The 18,370-nt window shown below is 37.8% G+C and overlaps 1 protein-coding gene across 1 annotated transcript; it reads right to left on the reverse strand.

Moving 5' to 3' along the window:
• Positions 1-6,303: 6,303 nt before the first annotated feature.
• gpr25 (G protein-coupled receptor 25) lies at positions 6,304-9,398 on the reverse strand. The gene has a single exon (XM_084928177.1). The coding sequence runs from the start codon at positions 8,049-8,051 to the stop codon at positions 6,948-6,950; it is 1,104 nt and encodes a 367-aa protein (XP_084784303.1). The 5' UTR covers positions 8,052-9,398; the 3' UTR covers positions 6,304-6,947.
• Between the last annotated feature and the right edge of the window lie 8,972 nt (positions 9,399-18,370).

The raw sequence follows: 18,370 nt of genomic DNA on the forward strand, positions 1-18,370 counted from the left end.
TTGAAACACAGTATTTAAATGTTCTAAAATAAAATAAAAATAAAGGGCCTACACGCTGTGTCAGCCACTCGGATGTAAGAAATTCCGAATGTTAGATAGGATTGTGAACGCAGCACCACTTACGGGTAGTGAGCTACAGATGACCAATGCATGAGTCCTCATAAAGAATCATGTATTGGTCATCAAAATATTTTTTTCAAAGTCACAAACAAAGAAACAAAAGCAAAAACCAAACAACAACAAAACGCTCACTGTGAATTTTCATTAGGATGACTAATAAGAGGTAGGATAGACCTACATTAGAATTCTATCGAAACGTCCACTAGAGGTCACCCGCACCTTACTCTGAGTTCCCTGTAAACAATGCAGTCCTGTGAAAAACTAAGTACGCTCTCATTTAAGAGAGTGTACTTACGATAGAACACTATCGCTGGGTGATTTTCACCCGAGCAAATACATGTACATGATTTCTCTCTCCCACAGGTGTTAGCGTGTCAAAGAGACTGTGCCTTCACCAGGGAAGTCTCAAATATCCCCACTAATGGGTGGACCAAAGACCAGCTTTCCAGTGTCATTATTTTTTTTAGGAATTTTTTTATTCTTGAATTCCTAATCTTTCTGTAATTTTGGAGCATTATTTTAGGGTCCGCCCATGACACTTTTTTCATTTTGTTAGACATGGTACAGTTGAAAGTAAAAGAAGACCACTCTAACTTGTCATGTGTTGTCATATTTTGATATATTTTGATGACAAGTACTTTTTATTGGTCATATTATATCGGGTAAAAATCACCTGGCATTAGTGATTGTGTTACTATTTATAGCGATAGTGTTCTAGGGTTAAGAAGGTAAGTGGCTGCTGCTAATTAAATGCACTTCATTCATTGATCAACAGTAAGTGTGACCACCTCTATAACTGCAGAAGTTCTGTCAGTTTGCTGGCCTGAAGCATTCAGGCTTGTGTTAATGCAATGCCACAGTCTTTCCAAGAATAGATGTTGAGCAAATTCACTGGAAGATGACACCTTGCAATACTCAGAGAAATTGCAAAAACGCAAGAGTTATTTCTAAGACCCTGCAGGACTCAGCACGTTGATAAGAAAATGAGACTGAACAAGTATGGTTTGTTTGGAAGAAAAAAAAAACACAACCTGGCAGCATGTCTTACGTTTGCAAAGTTTCATCTGGAACCACAAACAAGCTGGAGATGTTTGGACATAATGCAAAGTGGTACATTTGGAGAGAGCAAAAGCACATAAGCACAAACACCTCATACCAACTGTCAAGCACGATGGTGGTGGGGTCATGATTTAGGCTTGTTTGCAACCACAGCACCTTGGCAGCTTGCAATCATTGAGTAAAGTGTGGACTTCTTTGCATGCCAAAGTATTCTAGAATCCAATGTGAGCTGTGCAACAGCTACAGCTTTGCACTACAAGCAAATCTACAACAGAATTGCTGAAAAAGAGAAGAAGATGTTGGAGTTGCCCATTCAAAGTCGAGACCTCAAGCCTGTTTAGATGCTGTGGTGTGTTAAGAGAGTTGTGCATAGAAAAATACCCACAAACCTCAAGGAACTGAAGCAACGTTCAAAGAATAGTTGAACAAAATTCCTTCACAATGATGTGAGAGACTGATAAAGTCATACAGAAACTTCACGTTGCATCAAGTTATTACTGTATGATAAGGCAACGTCGATTTTCACAGAGTCCTGTACTGTATAGACCGCATAGAGTCCTGTGAAAGCTTTCTTTTTCTTATCACTCTACATTACACTCATACCCTCTTATGAGTCCCTCCGTGTAGGAGAAAATATTATGCCTGCGTAGCTGGTTTCAAAACTAACAAAGGCCAACAAATGAGGTTTATTTAAAAAAAGGAATGATTCTAAGAAGACAATTTTCCGGTAAGTCTAATAAATGTTTAGGACAACCACAATAAAAATCTCCAGCTGAATATCCACTACATTTTCAATTCAGGGTCATCAGTGTCACAGATCAAGAGGCAGTACATGCTGGACAGGCCATCAGTCTATTGTGGGGTGATCGCACAGAGACACTCACACCTGTAGCCAGTTTAGAATCATCAGGTAAACTAACGTGTGTGTCTTTGTATTGTGAAGAAGCTGGAGTTTCAACAGAGAACCCACTCAGGCGTGGGAAGAACTACACAAGAGAGTGGTTTCAAAACCAGGACCTTCTTGCTTCGTGGTGACAGTGCTGACCACTGCGCTGCTAAATAACATAATTCTGAATATTAAATGATGTAACCAGTCGATTTTTTATAGTTTTTTTAGTTTTTGTTCAGATTTTGCAGGTGGCTTTTAATCCCAAACATCAAGCCATTATGTGCCCTGAACACTGAGTGACATAATCATAATAAAATCCTGAGTTGTAAGTCAGTGTAAAGCAGATGATGTTTTCATCTGAACGTGTTATTGAAAGAGGATATAGCCAGTTTTTAATAGTAAACAATGTCTGTCTGTCTTTTTTTTTTCTTTTTTCCTCAGCACTTCCTTGCTTCTTGTAATCGACAACATGTAACCACATCAGTTGAGGTGTTGTTTCATTTTTCAGGTAGACAGAAAAAATCTGAAACATCTACCCTTTGTTTTTCTTTTCTTTTTTTATTCTAACAGCAGCTATCTTTAAAAACATAGTATACACATTATTCAGAAACACAGTTCATGTAGAATTATTATGAAAACTTTCAGTATAAACCAAATGATCTATTCCTGTTAGTAAAGGAAAGAAAGTTGCTAAATCTTAATCAGGGTACCTTACAGGAAAGTCTCAAAGGCATATCTGTGCAGGTGCACAGTGTTTATTTGAGACGTCTTGTTTATCAAATGTTGCTCATGCAGGCTTCGTTTATGAGATTATAGAAACCACAGCCAGTTGTCTCATCTGAGGCTTACAATGCTGGCATGATCTCATTGCAAATGTTGTATGTGTTTGTGGTCGAAAGGGGGTGTAAACATTTTTTAGCTGCGCACCGTTATTTTGCAGTACTGCTTGAAGTGGGGCAAAAACAAAAAAAGAAAGATAAAAAAAGTGATGGCTACTGTGACACTACTGTGCATGTACTTACGTTCATACTCATTTTATATTTGTTTTTGCAATTAGTAACATTAATATTTGAATTAAATGCATTTATTTGCCGTTTTTGCCTTGAAACCTCTTTCATTAAAACTCTTTAAAGAAACTATGATCCAAGCCAAAGCAAGGGACAACTACAGGAAAAATAAAGTAAAAATAAAAACTAATATTAAGTGTAAATCCAGCATAATGGAAAGAATAAGTAGAAAGTTGTGTTGAGTAATGCGGTCACAATCAATCAATCTGATATTTGCAGAAGTTACATAAATGGCCTTTTTGTGAAGACTGAAACATTAACCAAAAATATTTTGAAGATTACACTCACGGACCAACAGCCATAATAGTTCTAGTTAGCTTTGATGTCAGCATTAAAATACAACACCACTGTTTTATTATTATATTTTCTTTTCTTACAATGACTTAACGGCACGAGAATAAACTTACTTTTAATTTTAAAAACGAACAGAAAAGTTCACGCGGCATAGGGCACGACTGTTTTAGCCCATAGGGGTTTTGTAACAAGTGCAGGGGAAAGAACTGCAATAATGCTATGAGAACACTGCATGTTCATAGTCACGCCAACACTAGAAAGAGAAACTGGCAGTTCAAACGTAAGAAAGGTTTGATAAAAACCAAGTGCCAAGGTCTCACCTTTCAATTTGCGTGTGCTTGACTGGCAGAATGACGACTAAGTCATTTCCTTACCCGAAGAGTTTGAGCTTTAACATTTGCATTTCTTCCATAGATTTTCTGCTGTGAATGTAGAAGTGTCCGAATTAAATCAGTTGTAGGTAGATATCAGGTAGCAGACATTGCCTGTAAAAGTTATTTTATGATTTTTTTTTATAGTTGTGTCATATAAAAGTGATACATTGCAAAATGTTCACAGCTTTTAACTGAAGCGTAGACAAAATAATCTGACAACATTTCGTATTCGAAATGTATTTTAGTTTTGGGTTAGAGATAAAATCTGGCTGTGTGAAAATAGCATTTAGTTAGCGTTGACCTCACAGGTTAAGTCCACATGACTTTTAGCATTAACAACAACATGGGCTGCACTGAATTTCTTGCATTTAGAAAAAAATTCTTTGCAAATAAAGTTTAATCTTTGAAGAAAACATTTTTCCATCATTAGCATGCTTTAGCATTTGTATGCTGACTTCATAGACGAAGTGTGAGAAGCATCTCCCGTTACCCACACGACCCATGCCATCTTTAAAAATAAGACAACAAAAAAGGGAATGAATCATTATATATTTTCAAGAACAGATGTCATCTTTGTGAAACATTTCACATTTAGTCAGTTAAGAAAAATATTATGACTAAGTGTCCCAGAGCTGTTTGTTGAGCCCAAGAGCTGCAGCACTTGGCACCTCTGGTTCCCCCTTTGCACATCGTCTGTGATTATCTGCAAACATGTCATCAAAGCAACCTGTGCAATAAATGCAAAAACAAGTTTAACTGAAAAGACTTTGGCAAACTGGTGCAACAAAAAAAAACCCCAAACCAAAAAACACAGAAATAACTGCATGTTAACGTAAAGGGTTTGGATTTTGACTGTTTTTAGATCGCAAACCACCTAAACATGATTCACTCACAGTATATATACCTATTTTTGGTAAAGACCATTATCTATATCAGGCAACATACATGTCCACTGTGTCTATATATTTGAATAGAATAGACTAATGTTTCTCGAGTGTGTGCATGTGCGCTCCACACACAAGATACAGCTGTGTAACAGCTGTGATTTTTATATGCCAAAAACAGCAGATAAAATATTTGTGCCAGCACTATAACCAAAGCTGGTAAGATATATCTAAAAGCAGGAAAGGGGAATTTGTGACTTCCCTAGTCTCACAGCCAGCACTGAGTCTGTTTTTTCACATGATTCAAATCACTCATACAACTGAAAAACAAGTGGGCAAGCATGAACATTTGAACTTTCACACACCTGACTTCCCCTTTGCCATCATGCGAATGCTTTTGACTTCTGAGAAACTGCATTTGGGGCACTTTATGTCTGAGTTGGGGTCAAAAGGGTGTGTGTGTGTGCATTTGTGTGTGTGAGTGTGTGCGTTTGTGTGTATATGTATGCATGTGTGTGCGTGTGGGTGGGTGAGGGGATACAATGCAAATGTAAATGTAAAACGATTGTAATATGTAATATGCAACTTTTAAAGGTTTGTGTTACAGATAACCTGACCTTTCCACCACACATGAACATAAATAAGTAAAAGAAAATTTGAAAAAAATAAGAAAAAGGAAAAAGCAGCTCCCACTCACTCAACAAAACCAAACTGTTGCTTCCTGTTGCAATTTTCTGTGTTGGTTGACCTCGGGTTGCCAGCTCAGTGCCTCCTTATATGTGTCAGCGCACTTTTTTCTCATGTTCACCTTCTCATTTCTGTTCGGTTTCTGTTGCAGTTCACATGGAGATCACCGACCTTATACTTCATATTTTAGCCAGAATCCCACATCACTTCTGTTTTTTTTAATTTATTTTATATATTATCATCTATTTGGGCTCCATGAAAAAGAAGATATCGACTCATATCAGTACTAAAATGATAAAACTGTTTAGGTAGAGTTAAAAGACAAAGTATAACATAACAAGACAAGGAAGTTGGGTCCCTTGTGAGACCCTATAAGCTTCACACCTAGCAGAACTAAGCTGCTCTGCTGCAATTAGAGAAGTATTGTTTGTTCAAATTTTAATGCAGTTGTGTAATTTTTTTGTGCCAAAATATGCTTTATCATTATAGGTTAAAAAAACCCAAACCAAAACAAAGCCAGCTTTAATAAACGTGTGAGAAATAATGTGTGAAAACACACACTTCCTCTGTAATGACAAGACAAATTTTTACTCTACACTGAACTCATCTCTTAGAACCTTCACAGACGTCTCTTATTTATCTACTCTTCATTAGTGAACTGGCTCAACTGAAATTGTACCACTGTGACTTATATTAGTTATTATTGTTATTTTTAGTGTTATGTAATTAACTGTGAAAATCAAATAAAACTCTGGGGAGAGTTTTTTTTAAATAAAAGTTTTCAGTGTGCAGCCAAATTTTTTGTTGAGTTTTAATAAAGTTACGAAATACCTCTGCAGATCATTATATTTTAATTAAATAAAATTTTATTTTGGTTTAATTTTATATTAAAATTAAACCAAAATAATAAATTATGTCATTTAGCGCTATTAACCGTAACTACTGTAACTACTGTAACTACTGTAATTAAGTGTAACTGTAACTAAATTTAACTACTGTTTTTAGCAGATTTTTAGTCATAGTATCAATTCATCACAGAAATCTGAGGCTTTATTAAAGAGGATTCAAAGCTTTAAGTCCCACAACATTTTTGTTCAGATTTTATTTATTAACTGCAACCATATTATGCAAATATAGAAAATAATTATAATAGTGATAAAAATGATACACAGAAGACACAGAATATTTTTTGATTTTCATTTTCCACTTTTCCAAATGATCTGTTCAGCTACAAATGTTAAATGTTATTTACATTTCTAAATTAATGCAACTGTAGGATATTGTCTGTTAATGCAAAATATTTACAACATTAATACATTTCATACAAAGCAGATATCATGGGAAAATTGCAATTTAAGAAAAATCCATATCATACTTTTCCAAGTAATATATGCATGCTTGATATGTTACAATACAATAAAAGGCCAAAAACAAATTGGAAAGTATAGTACCATAAAAATCAAAAAACAAAACATATAATGATGTACAAACAAGATGTTAAATTGATCTTAAGGGTGGCAGTAACATTATTACTTTAACACCTCCAGAGTTCACCATATCAATCTTCCTCCTACTAAACCATTTGAATTTGACTTCTCCCACCAGTTGTTCCATTGCTCTCTGAAGTGTAGCCGTTGGTGAATGAAGCTGAAGAGTTGAAGCTCTGCAGCATCTTTGACTTTCCCAAGCAGGTTTTGTACATCTTCTCAGCACGTCGTCTAAAGTGATGGTCCAAGAAAAAGTAAATGGCTGGATTCACGCAGCTGTTGAGGAATGCCAGGCAGCAGGAGATGATGAGCCCGTTTTTAAGTTGTGAGTTAACTTCACAGCTGGCTTCAACGTCTGCGAAACGTAAAATAACTGTGATGGATTTAAAAACATTGTAGGGGAGCCAGGACACCACAAAGGCCACTATGATGCAGAGGACCATCTTCAGGGAGTGCTTGCGGCGCGCTTCAGCACGAGGATTTCCCGCAGCAGCGCAGTGCTTGTTGAGGTGCATGATGATGGTGCCATAGCAGAGCATAATGATAAACACTGGGACGATAAAGGTGAGTAAGGCCATGACCAGGCTTATTCCAAGAAAAAAAGGTGAACTTTGATCTTCTGTACAGAAATTGACATCTTTCTCTACTTTCCGGTACACCAGAGATGGGATGCCAAGCACCAGGGAGCTTGCCCACACTGCAAGACAAGTGGCACGAATGCACAAACTACTCCTGAGGTACCTCGAATCCATCAGCTTCACAACAGCCAGGTAGCGATCAACACTCATGCAGGTAAGGAAGAAGATATTGGAGAAGCGGTTCACAGCAATTATGTAGCTGCTCATTTTGCAGAGAAAGTTGCTAAATAGCCCAAAGTTCCAGTAATTTTTCTTCATTGCAGAAATGGCCCACAGTGGCAGCGTCAGGACAAAGACGAGGTCAGCCAGGGCCAAGTTGACAACAAAGGTGTCCACGAGACGACCACCTCTCTTCTTGTTTCCCACCACTAGGATCACAAGGAGGTTGCCCACAAATCCTGTGAAAAATATCAGGAAATAAATTGTAGGCAAAAAATACTCTGAGCCATTAAGGGTTTGTTCACACTCTTCCTGGAAATCATAAAGCGAAAAATTGTCAGTGTAGTTCTCAGAAGTGTAGAAATAGTCTACAGGAGTTGTGTCTCCGTCCATTCTGGAAGATCACACAGAGGCTCTGTAGTGCAGCCGTTGTATTGTGGCAGAGTGGTTAATCTAACCATGTCAGCATGCAGCTGCTTGATATTACAAGTGCTAACCACAGAGAATCCTATTTCCTCTCTCTTCCTCTCGCTTTACTGTGCTGTGTCTCCGTCTGCTGTGTCTGAAATAACATCTAAAGTTGTATAAACCCAAACAAACAAAAAACTTGACACACATTAATCAAACTTGCTATACAATAACGTGATGTTCTAATATTACAGTGCATTATTATGGGTACAGCAGATTGTATGAGTGCAAAACTTTTGCATTTAAAGTATAGAACTCCTACAAATGTTTTCCTTCTGAAAAACTTTGAAGTCTTATACATATTTATGCAACTTTCTACTCTAGATTGTTACATGCTGGTGCCTATATTCATAAAAAAGGACAGATTTCACCTTTAAATTGCTTTACATGAGCACGTTTTCTTTTTCCTTTATCAAAGAAATTGTGTATTGATGTGCCACACCAGTAGGGGGCAGTTTGATACTGTATGTGGTGACCTCCCACTTAATGTCAGGGGCTGTGATTCCTGAGAAAATGCCACTGATCTACTTCAAAAGGCTTTAGTATTTACACGTGAAAAATAAAATTAGGTTCACAGCCGGCAATAAATTCACTAACATCAAAATTTGTGACTAAAGTCAATTTACAATGCATTTAATGTCTGGCCTTTTTTTTTTTTACATTTATTTTTAAATTTAAGAGGACACATCTGAATTGTTTTGACATAAGTGTATTGAGCCCCTATTTTCAGATAACACTATAATGCTCTTATGTCATCATTTGTTGTTGTTGTTTTTCATATAGGGTAGTTTTTGTTTTGCAGTGCTGTAACATTTTAAGGTAAAAAATAAGTACCTTAAGGAATAAGGACTTTGGATAAATTACTCTGAGATTTATTAGATTCTTGAGTTAGCTTGGCCTGCTACTACAGTTATATCAGGAGGAAAAGTATAAAAATATGCATGGCTATATAAAGAAATATATATACACACACAAATCAAATCAAATATCACACGATCTTTTCTGTAACATTTACAACTCATCAGAGCCTTTTTATTATGATCACAAAGCAGTGCTGCTGAAACAGACAGGATATACACTGTTTGGTTCTTGTTTCTATGCTTTTTCCTGTCAGACTTGATATTTGAACTGCTGATCTCACCTCTCTTTTATTTTGTTTTATAGAGAAAGTGAGCTTGCCATTACTTAAAATTCAGCGGTGCATTCATCTTTGTTTGTGCAGGTTTTTGCGGATTTTAACCTGCTTACACCTGCCTGCACGGCTCTTACTATTTAAGTCCAAATCTTTCATTAAACAGCATAGTGATCATGATTTCAGTTATGCTGTGTTCAGACAACGTGACTGCATAAGTGCACACATTTGTAATTGTGTGACAGCATTATAGTGTCGGATTTTAGGAAGCAGCTGACCTACATGTCTGAACTTAGATATAGAAGTTCTTCATTGTACAACTGTAAACACATTTGTGTGAAACCCTCAGAGTGCCAAGGAAATGTATATGACCAAAACCTCAAAACCAAAAAAAAGTAGAAGAACAAAAATGAAAACATGTATCTCGCGAACCAGAGATATACTCGGTTACGCCTGAATACCAACAGAGTCAGCAGAGGATATTAGTCATAAAACCAAGCAGACAATAAAGAGATGTGTGTACATTGTGCACAGATGTTTCCATGCATAACCACAAAAAACGACCATGAGCAACACTGAAAATCACTTTTGTCAAATAAATGGACTTCAGAGTTTGATTTTAGAATTTGAGTGGACCCTTGTTACAGGAAAGGAAACTGTCATCACGACTACCTCGACCACGACAGGGCAGACCAAAGGTGAAACGAAGTCCCTGGTCTGGCTCGTTGCTGTTGTGTTAGAGCCAGAAAAAGTGAGGCTGGCCACATCTTATAGGAGGCTGGAGAACGTGTCATTGTTCTGCGGAGAGTTTCAGTTAAGAAAGCGCAGTGAGTGAATGACCTCCTTATGGGATCCCTGCTCCACTTTCTAGCATTGTACGTTATTCAAACACTCCTTCACTTTGTAGTGTCAAGGTGATGTGTGGATATACTCATCACGGCAGAAAATCCTGTCAGTGCTCATTGTTCGGTTCGACGTTGTTCTCCCTCACGCTCAGCTGTACCTTTTCCTTGGAAAAGTTTTAATTATTTCTCCTGCATTCTTGCTGCTCTGTCAGTGGAACGCTACATTCCTCTCCTCGAATAAGTGCTGTCTCACTCCAATTGAGCAGAGTAAATGTGAGAGCCAGTGAATGGAGCAGCCTCAATAGGAGAAAATAAACAATTGCATTGGTCCATGGGTGCAGCGGGGGAGAGCGGATGAGAGGAAGGGAGAAAGGCCTCCCTAACGTGCTAAGATTCCCATGGATACTCAGTCCTTTTTCTGTTTGGAGGAGGATCTCGTAAAGTACTTCAACAGTGGATGATTTCTCTTTTCCTTTTACTCTGTTTTTATTCGAGGAGAGAAAGGGTGGTATGTGTCAGGGTGATTGTTAGACATGGTGATGGTGGTGGGGGGTCACATGCACACACGTGCGCTCTTGTACACACACACACACACACACACACACACACACACACACACACACACACACACACACACACACACACACACACAGATGTACAATTTGCTCCTCATTTGTCAAGTGTTACGTTTAAGAAGGGAGTCCATTGTTTGGGTGTGAAAGGTTCTTGTTTTAGCAGTTTAACTGAATCAAAAGTTCCCCCAACACAAAGGGTTGCGCAGCCCCAGTGCTCTATTTTACCTGATCCCTGATGTCTGAAATACTCCAGAGTTTGAACCCACTTTTTGTCTCATTCACATACAAAACCAAATGACGCAAAACGCAGAATAACACCTGAATGCTCACATATACGTGATTACGTAGATTTAAGTCAAAAACGCCTAAAAGAGTCATTCCTGTGAAACTTGGGTTAAATGTCATGTAAGCACAATTCCCAGGTGTCTGACCCTCCTCTGTCATTGTTAAGAGTTCACGACCCAAGCAAAGAGTTGGCAATGTGAGTAACAGAAGACAACAGTAGATTTTTTTTCCCGGGCTGTCAAAGTGAGGCCTGCAGGCCCACAGCAGGTTAAGAATGCATTTTCTTTATCAGCAGTTCATGTCATATCGCGAGTAGTGCATTTCTCTCCCACTATTACAGCAGACTAGAGACTAGTCACACTCCCAAAGTTGGCTAAAGTTACTTTTAATAGTCACTTGATAATTGGAGCATTTAGAAATAATGTTTTATATTACAATGTCACCTACAGTGAGAGGTAGGTATTAGAGAAAATCAGTTTAGCTTGTACATGTTGGTTATTTTTTTCCTGTGTAGCCAGCTGTAGCTACATTTACCTCTGAGCACACTGACCTCATTGCATACACGCTAGTAGAATTTCTTCCACCACATAAAAAAAACGAGCAAAACGTGTTTTTCCCCTGAGCGACATCTTTAAACATCTAAAAGATAGCTGTGGTACCAGCATCATTCTCCTCTTCAACACCCATGCTGTGTATCTGCTCTTAACCTGCACAAACTTCCTCAGATTTGAAGTGGAGCTGCTTGGTTCTACAATAATGTGAATGTTTCCACAGTGCAATGACTGCCCTCTGTGCCAGCTTGCTAGGTGACCTTAACATACACTCTTACAAAGCCTACATCGTGAATGTGTTGGGGATTTCCTTTGGCCACAATAAAAGAACCATGCAGTTACATTTGAACAGTATGCGATAGTTTGCTTGACAAAGTAGCTAACTGATTTCTAGAACTGCTAAATGAATGTTCAGTATTACTTGCTCCAACAAATAGTAATGCGAGAACTTGCCCTGCAAATGCCCTACTTTGAAATGTCTTCCCATCAACACAGATTGCTGAAAAAGATTAAAAAAAAAAAAAAAAAAAAAAAAAGACAATTAGAGAAGAGAAACCATCATCATCTTAATAGAAACACTACTAACACTTACAAAATGTTTGGCCCTCAATCATTTTCTGGCTCCATAAATTCGGTCATGTAGGTGGTTAATTAGGTTTTTAATTTAATATCCACATTTTACTCTAGTTCTTAGTTTGAAGGTATTAGTGGCGATGTAGTCTGGGGTGGTAAATATCTGAAAAGATACCCGGTTAGTGTGAGTGTGTCATTAGGTGAACACTGAAGCTGTGCCCACAGTCACTCATTCATTACCAACAAAGAAGTTGGTTCACAGTAGTAGTGACCGGGAAATGTGGATGGGAATTTTCTCCTTTCTATAAATTGTGCAGAAAAAAGAATACATGTTAGAATAACAGTGTATTTGTATGTGTGAGTTATCACAATCATTAAAACATAATTACTGAAATCTGTCAAAAAAAACCCCAAAACCTTGTTGCTTTTTTGGTCACAGTATCTAAAGCAGTGAAAGTGGTTATTATATGTAACATTCCAGAGAGGTTTTGGTATTTAATTTAATTTTAGCAAAGGCGCCTTGCACGAGTAAATATTGGTTCATGTATGAGGGACTTTTTTGGTTTGTTTTTGAAGTTGTTGGTCATTACTTTGATGGCAATGTATTGTAGCTGAATCTAATGTAATGACTAAACACCAATAAAAAGACCACAAGTGGAATACAACACTATTACTGCTATTCTTCATGACGATGCAATGCAAAGAGGACTGCCGTCTATTTGAAATTTTTTTTCATTCTTGATTTTGCAAGATCTGCTTTAACCTTTTTCATCATGCCATGCATGTCACTCTGTTTTTTTTGATAGGTTCAAGGAACATGACTAATGACGCTAATCCACCTGCTTGTTTTTGCAAAACGGGAAATAAGCTACATGACTCAAGGTGACTTGATGTGGACTGGAAGCTTAAATGTGTACAGGTTAGATTTTCATCCCCGAGCATTTAGCATACATGCTGCTGAATCACTCAGGGAGTCATGTTTCATCTGCTTTTGACATAAGAAGCAGGCACGAGAGAGGATGGAGTGAAGAACCCTTTCAGCCGGATCACATTTTTATTTCAGCAGTTTCATAATATGCATACAACATCATGTCATGTTGTCATGATGAGCATATATTAAAAAATGTGCAAATAATGCAAAAGAAAATTAGCATTTGTGCATTTTTTTATTGATCTCTCGCTACAGTCTCACAGTGTTTTAATTATAAAACACATTTGGTCACAAAGTGCTCTACAGCAAAATAGACTAAAACAAATAGAAATCCCAGGAGGAATCGCAAAGAACATAATAGACAATTAAAGTATAGCTAGCATTTAAAAGTAACCTAAAAAAAGCAATTAAAGATTCAGTTATTAATGAATTCTAGACTGATTTAATTATTGTGTTATTCTAGTTAAGCCTTGGTTGAAGTCAGAAACACAAACATTTTATTGACTAAATTAATGTTATTGGTGTTAAGTTGTAACTTTTATTACTTTTCACTTAAGTTCTGCATGAAGTCCAGTTTATGAGTCCATTGGAGACATATTGCATATTCCCTAATCGGTTTGTTTTAGACACTTTATAATCTAGTCATCATGTTGCGTAAACTTCAATCAGCTTCAAGCAGATTGGTGATAATTAAAGGAATAAAAAGCAACAGATTTGCAATCTCATGATAATAGCAATGAGATTGTGGATGTTTGTTGGCTTACAGGTATAGTGCTCCTGCTGGTTTCGCCTTGTCTCCCAGGGGAAATTTTTAGGAGCAGATGGTTGCCTGAGTGGACGAGTGTCAGCTAACAGTAGATGATCTTCTCAGCAAGGGGCCATCATGCTATAGTTTGCCCTTGTAAAATGAAGAACAAGGTTTTATCTAAATGTAACAAAAGATGTGACAATGCTTTTGATTACTGACCTGCAAAACAGGCCAGGATTGGTCGATGACATTTGTCACGAGACCCGTGACCCAATCTGATCCCAGGGTGACACGAGAACGATGAAAGCCTGAGCTGTGGTCATGATGATAGAGACAGAGCCAGCCAGAGGTGGCAAAAGTACAGACTTTCTTTACTTAAGTAGAAGTACTGATTCGACTTCTATACTCAATTAAAAGTGAAAGAGTACACAATGAAATGCACTCAAAGCAAGAAAGTAAAAAGTAGCTCTTTGAAGGAAAATTCTACTAACCATTTTTGACCTGACATTTTTGCAGGTACCTTGAACCTTGCGCTACATTATTACAATAATAAAATAATATTATAATTCTAATGAATCTGTTATGTAGGACACATATAGTGAAAGAGAATTTTAAACAATAACAATTTACCCACATTGTAGAGAATGGCTTTCCTCCACACCTAAACAGGAAAATGAGCTTCAGTAGATTTTCTCGGTGTACAGGCTGTGATCAGCTGACCTGCTGCTCTTTGTGGGTTCACAGAACTAATTTCAGCAAGATGTCAGCAGTTTCACAAGCTATCTTGACTGATGTTTATCCTCTACTCTGACAGTATAGAGTTTATACTGCCTTCATACTAGACAGTATATGGTTGGTATAAAGTAGGTTTCCAGTGAATTAATCTAAGCATTTGCATCTTAAATGCAAATTACATGCAAATTCATAAAATCTAAATCTAACCATAAGCACCAGAGACACTGTGCACCAACACAGTGCTTTAATGCAAGCTAACCAGTTTATCCAGGGTAAAACTAACTTTCATGCAACATTTCAATAACACAAAGTTAGTATAGCTTAGTTTGTTTTGCAGGACGTTTCACAAAATGAAAATGCATAATTATATGTATGGACGTTTGCAGATATATGCATATGTATATGTGTATATATATGTATATGTAGTGTGTACGTGTGTGTGTACATGTCTATACTCATAGATACTTATAGATATCTATTATTTAGATATCTATAGTAATAGTAGTGATACAATAGTTTAATTTATTTCTTGCATATTTCCACAACCCTCTATCCGTAATCACATACGGTGTATGCTACCATTGTATGTAGTGTATTATCTTATTTATTTTGTATTTTATTTGTATTTTTTGTATTTTCCTTCTGCTATCTGAACCTAAGCTGAGGTAATGCACACATTTCCCCACCATGGGATCAATAAAGTCGTATCTTATCTCGTATCTTAATTTAACAAAACACATCATGGATAATATGATGTATGTATATCATATATTTTAATAATTTTAATCAATATATGATTAAAATTATGACATTACATGTAAGCTTAAAAGCAGCAGTTTATCAAGTGTCACTGAGCAGTCCTTACCTTTAAATATAACCTCTCTTCTTCATCTGCTGTCTTGTCTGCCTTCCTACGGCTTTCTGTTTAAATTTCCCTCCTGGGAAATTCAGACCTTTAGCTACCAACACGCAGCCTGATAAACTGCACACAAACAGTCTCTGTGTTTGCTGATGTTTCTTCAGCTGATAGAAACATTAAATTGGAAATTACCTGACACCTATAATTCTGTCACTATCTTCATGCTTCCTCCTCTTCTGTAGTGCTAGCTATTCTGAAGTACTGCGACCACAACTTGCGGACACCTGCACTCGTCCGGCCTACTTTGATGCCAGAGTATAAACCCTATAAATGATGCCATCAAACCTAAAGTAATTAGTCCGTTTTGAAAATGTAAAAAAAAGCAACAGATATTTGTTTAAAAATTAAGAAAGTAAAAGTAAAAAGTTGTCAGAACAACAAATACTCAAGGAAAGTACAGATACCTGGAAATTCTACTTAAGTACAATAACAAAGTATTTGTACTTTGTTACTTCGCACCTCTGGAGCAAGCACTTTCCTTCTGAAATCAATGATAAGCGTTTTCCTTATCATACTGACATTGTCAATTATTGTCAGTATGAGCACTTTTATCATCTGAGCTGGCAGAACTACCGGCCTCTCACTTTCTATGAGCTGGGATCGTTCCCACTCTGTGTTTTGTCAGTAGAACAGATTTCATTCTCAGTTTTGTCATTAGCTGTTTAGACCTGTTCATTTCCAGAGTGTTTTAGGTCACAAGGTCAGAGGACAGGCTCCCCCAACACCTGGGGGACAGAGTTCATCACTCAGAGAGCCATTAAGAAACAGAAGTCTGAACAAGACCAAAGACAGACCTATCACTTGTATAGGGGGTGATCAGAGAGAACATGCATTTGTCTAGAGGCATGAATCAGGGGCGCCACCAAGTGGGGGCCAGGGGGGGCACTTGCCACGCCCCACAATTTGCTGCCCCCCCTCAGCAAGGCTGTCCTATGTTGGTAATAATGTGATAAGGCTGTAGAAAAGGTGGTGCCAATCCCTGGGCAGATCACTTGTGTATCTAAGGGCCAACACAGAGACAGGCAACAGTTCACACTCTTACATGATCTAACTTACTCGTCTTTCCTGAAGTTTGCTCTTAAACTTAACTCCATTCTGGGAAAGTGAATGCTTCTGAATTTATTAAAGCAGTGTTTGGGACTTCCACTCAGTCAGTTAGAACAGATTATTATTTATGTCAACCTATTTTCAGTGATATCAACTTTAATAGCAGACAGTAAACTAGGCTTATAATTATTTTCTGTCTTTCTTTTTTTTGCCATATTTTTTTGTTTTTAGTGTGCCGTGCCGTGCCAGTGTTTTTAGTGCCCCCCATATGAAAAAATTCTGGAGGCGCCCCTGGCATGAATGTGAGCAAATGTGTGCTTTTAGGTAGGAAGAGGGCGGGGACATGCACAAGCATGGTTGCATTGTTGATTTTGCAGAAGAATTGTTTTCTGAAGAGAAAGGGGGTGGATTCATAGGTGGGGTTGATGAATGTGTTGATGGTGGCATTTTGATAGGGGTAATTTTGACCTGACAGGGCCCAGGCTCTCTCATGAATCAAAATGTGTCAGCCAGTCGCTGGAGATGGAGGGTCGCTCATTGTGGCTCTGACACCCGTGTGAGGGGCTGAGGCTGCTGGGGGTCAAGTGTGACACCTCATTAGGACGATGTTGATTTAGTGTGGCCACAGCGCAACAGACCTCCTCCCATGGGGTATGGAGAGGCGTGTGAGTGAGGGGGTGGGGAGCACCTCACACTGGACAGAGAATGGGGGCCTACTGCTCTTCGTCCGCAAGGCCATCATCTGACAGCTTGCAAATCACGCACCTCGACCCCTCAATCCCCCCCCCCCCATTTAATTTCCACCCTATCCGTAGTTTTAAACATGCATTTCATTGAATCACAAAAGAGCTGCGTCCAGTTTCTGAGGGATATAAAATGTGTTTTCTGTTTTCTTTGAAGGTTGAAGGTCTGGTCTGGTCAGTTTTTCACCTCAGTGAGCCTACCACCCCTGGCAGAGCAATTCTGGTCTTTCACCTTTGAACTTTCAATTTGAAGTTTTCCATGATGTCAAGATTGCTTCTGACAAGCTGCAGTTGCGCTCTCAGCTCAAGTGCAAACATGTCATTTTAAGGAATGAGTGTTTAAGGTTTAAAAGCAGGCCCCCTGTCATGTGTTCTAAATTTGTACCTAACTGTTTTGAGTAGATGCTACTGACAGAAATGTTGGAAACAACAAAATGCTGTTTTACTGTGTGAACTCACAGCTTGAGTGTTTCTTTTTATGTCATGCTTAAAGTTCCGTTTTGTCTCAGCAGATCATCCCCTTTAATGTGATTTATGTAACTCTGACTGCGGTGAAGCATTTCCGAACTTTGATTTGAAATGTATTTGAGTATTAAAGGTTGTTGCATAAGTAGAACTACACATTAAGTCACAATGCTGATTCCTGCAGGCCAACAGCAACCACTCCTCAATTTATTTTTAACGTTTGTTACTAACAAGAACTTAATTTTGTTGTTAGTTACTTAGTTTTCATTTTCTTTCTTCATCTATCTATCTATCTATCTATCTATCTATCTATCTATCTATCTATCTATCTATCTATCAGAATAAAATAGATTGATAAAAATGCTTTAACCGTTATGGTAGAGTAACAGTAAGATTAAGTAAGTATGAAGACTGATTGTGTTAAGTCTAAACTTTGACCTTTAGTTGTAGTGCCCCCTTCTGGTCAAGTTGTTATACTGCATTTAAAGTTGTCCATGTGCAGCTTTTGCAACTAAAACTATTCCTGCTGGTTTATGTGACCTTTACAGGAACTGCATGTATCAATTAAAAACCTTTACTTGACACGTATTTATTAACAACAAACGTGATCATTATCTGAAAGCCAACATTTAAATAAGATCATGCAAACTGGTGCGCACCATTATGAACCATCATCTCCATTCTTCTTTGATGCT

The sequence above is a fragment of the Perissodus microlepis genome, chromosome 5 (genome assembly GCF_051167445.1).
Source record: "Perissodus microlepis isolate ML-2025 ecotype Zambia chromosome 5, ASM5116744v1, whole genome shotgun sequence".
Taxonomy (NCBI): Eukaryota; Metazoa; Chordata; class Actinopteri; order Cichliformes; family Cichlidae; genus Perissodus; species Perissodus microlepis.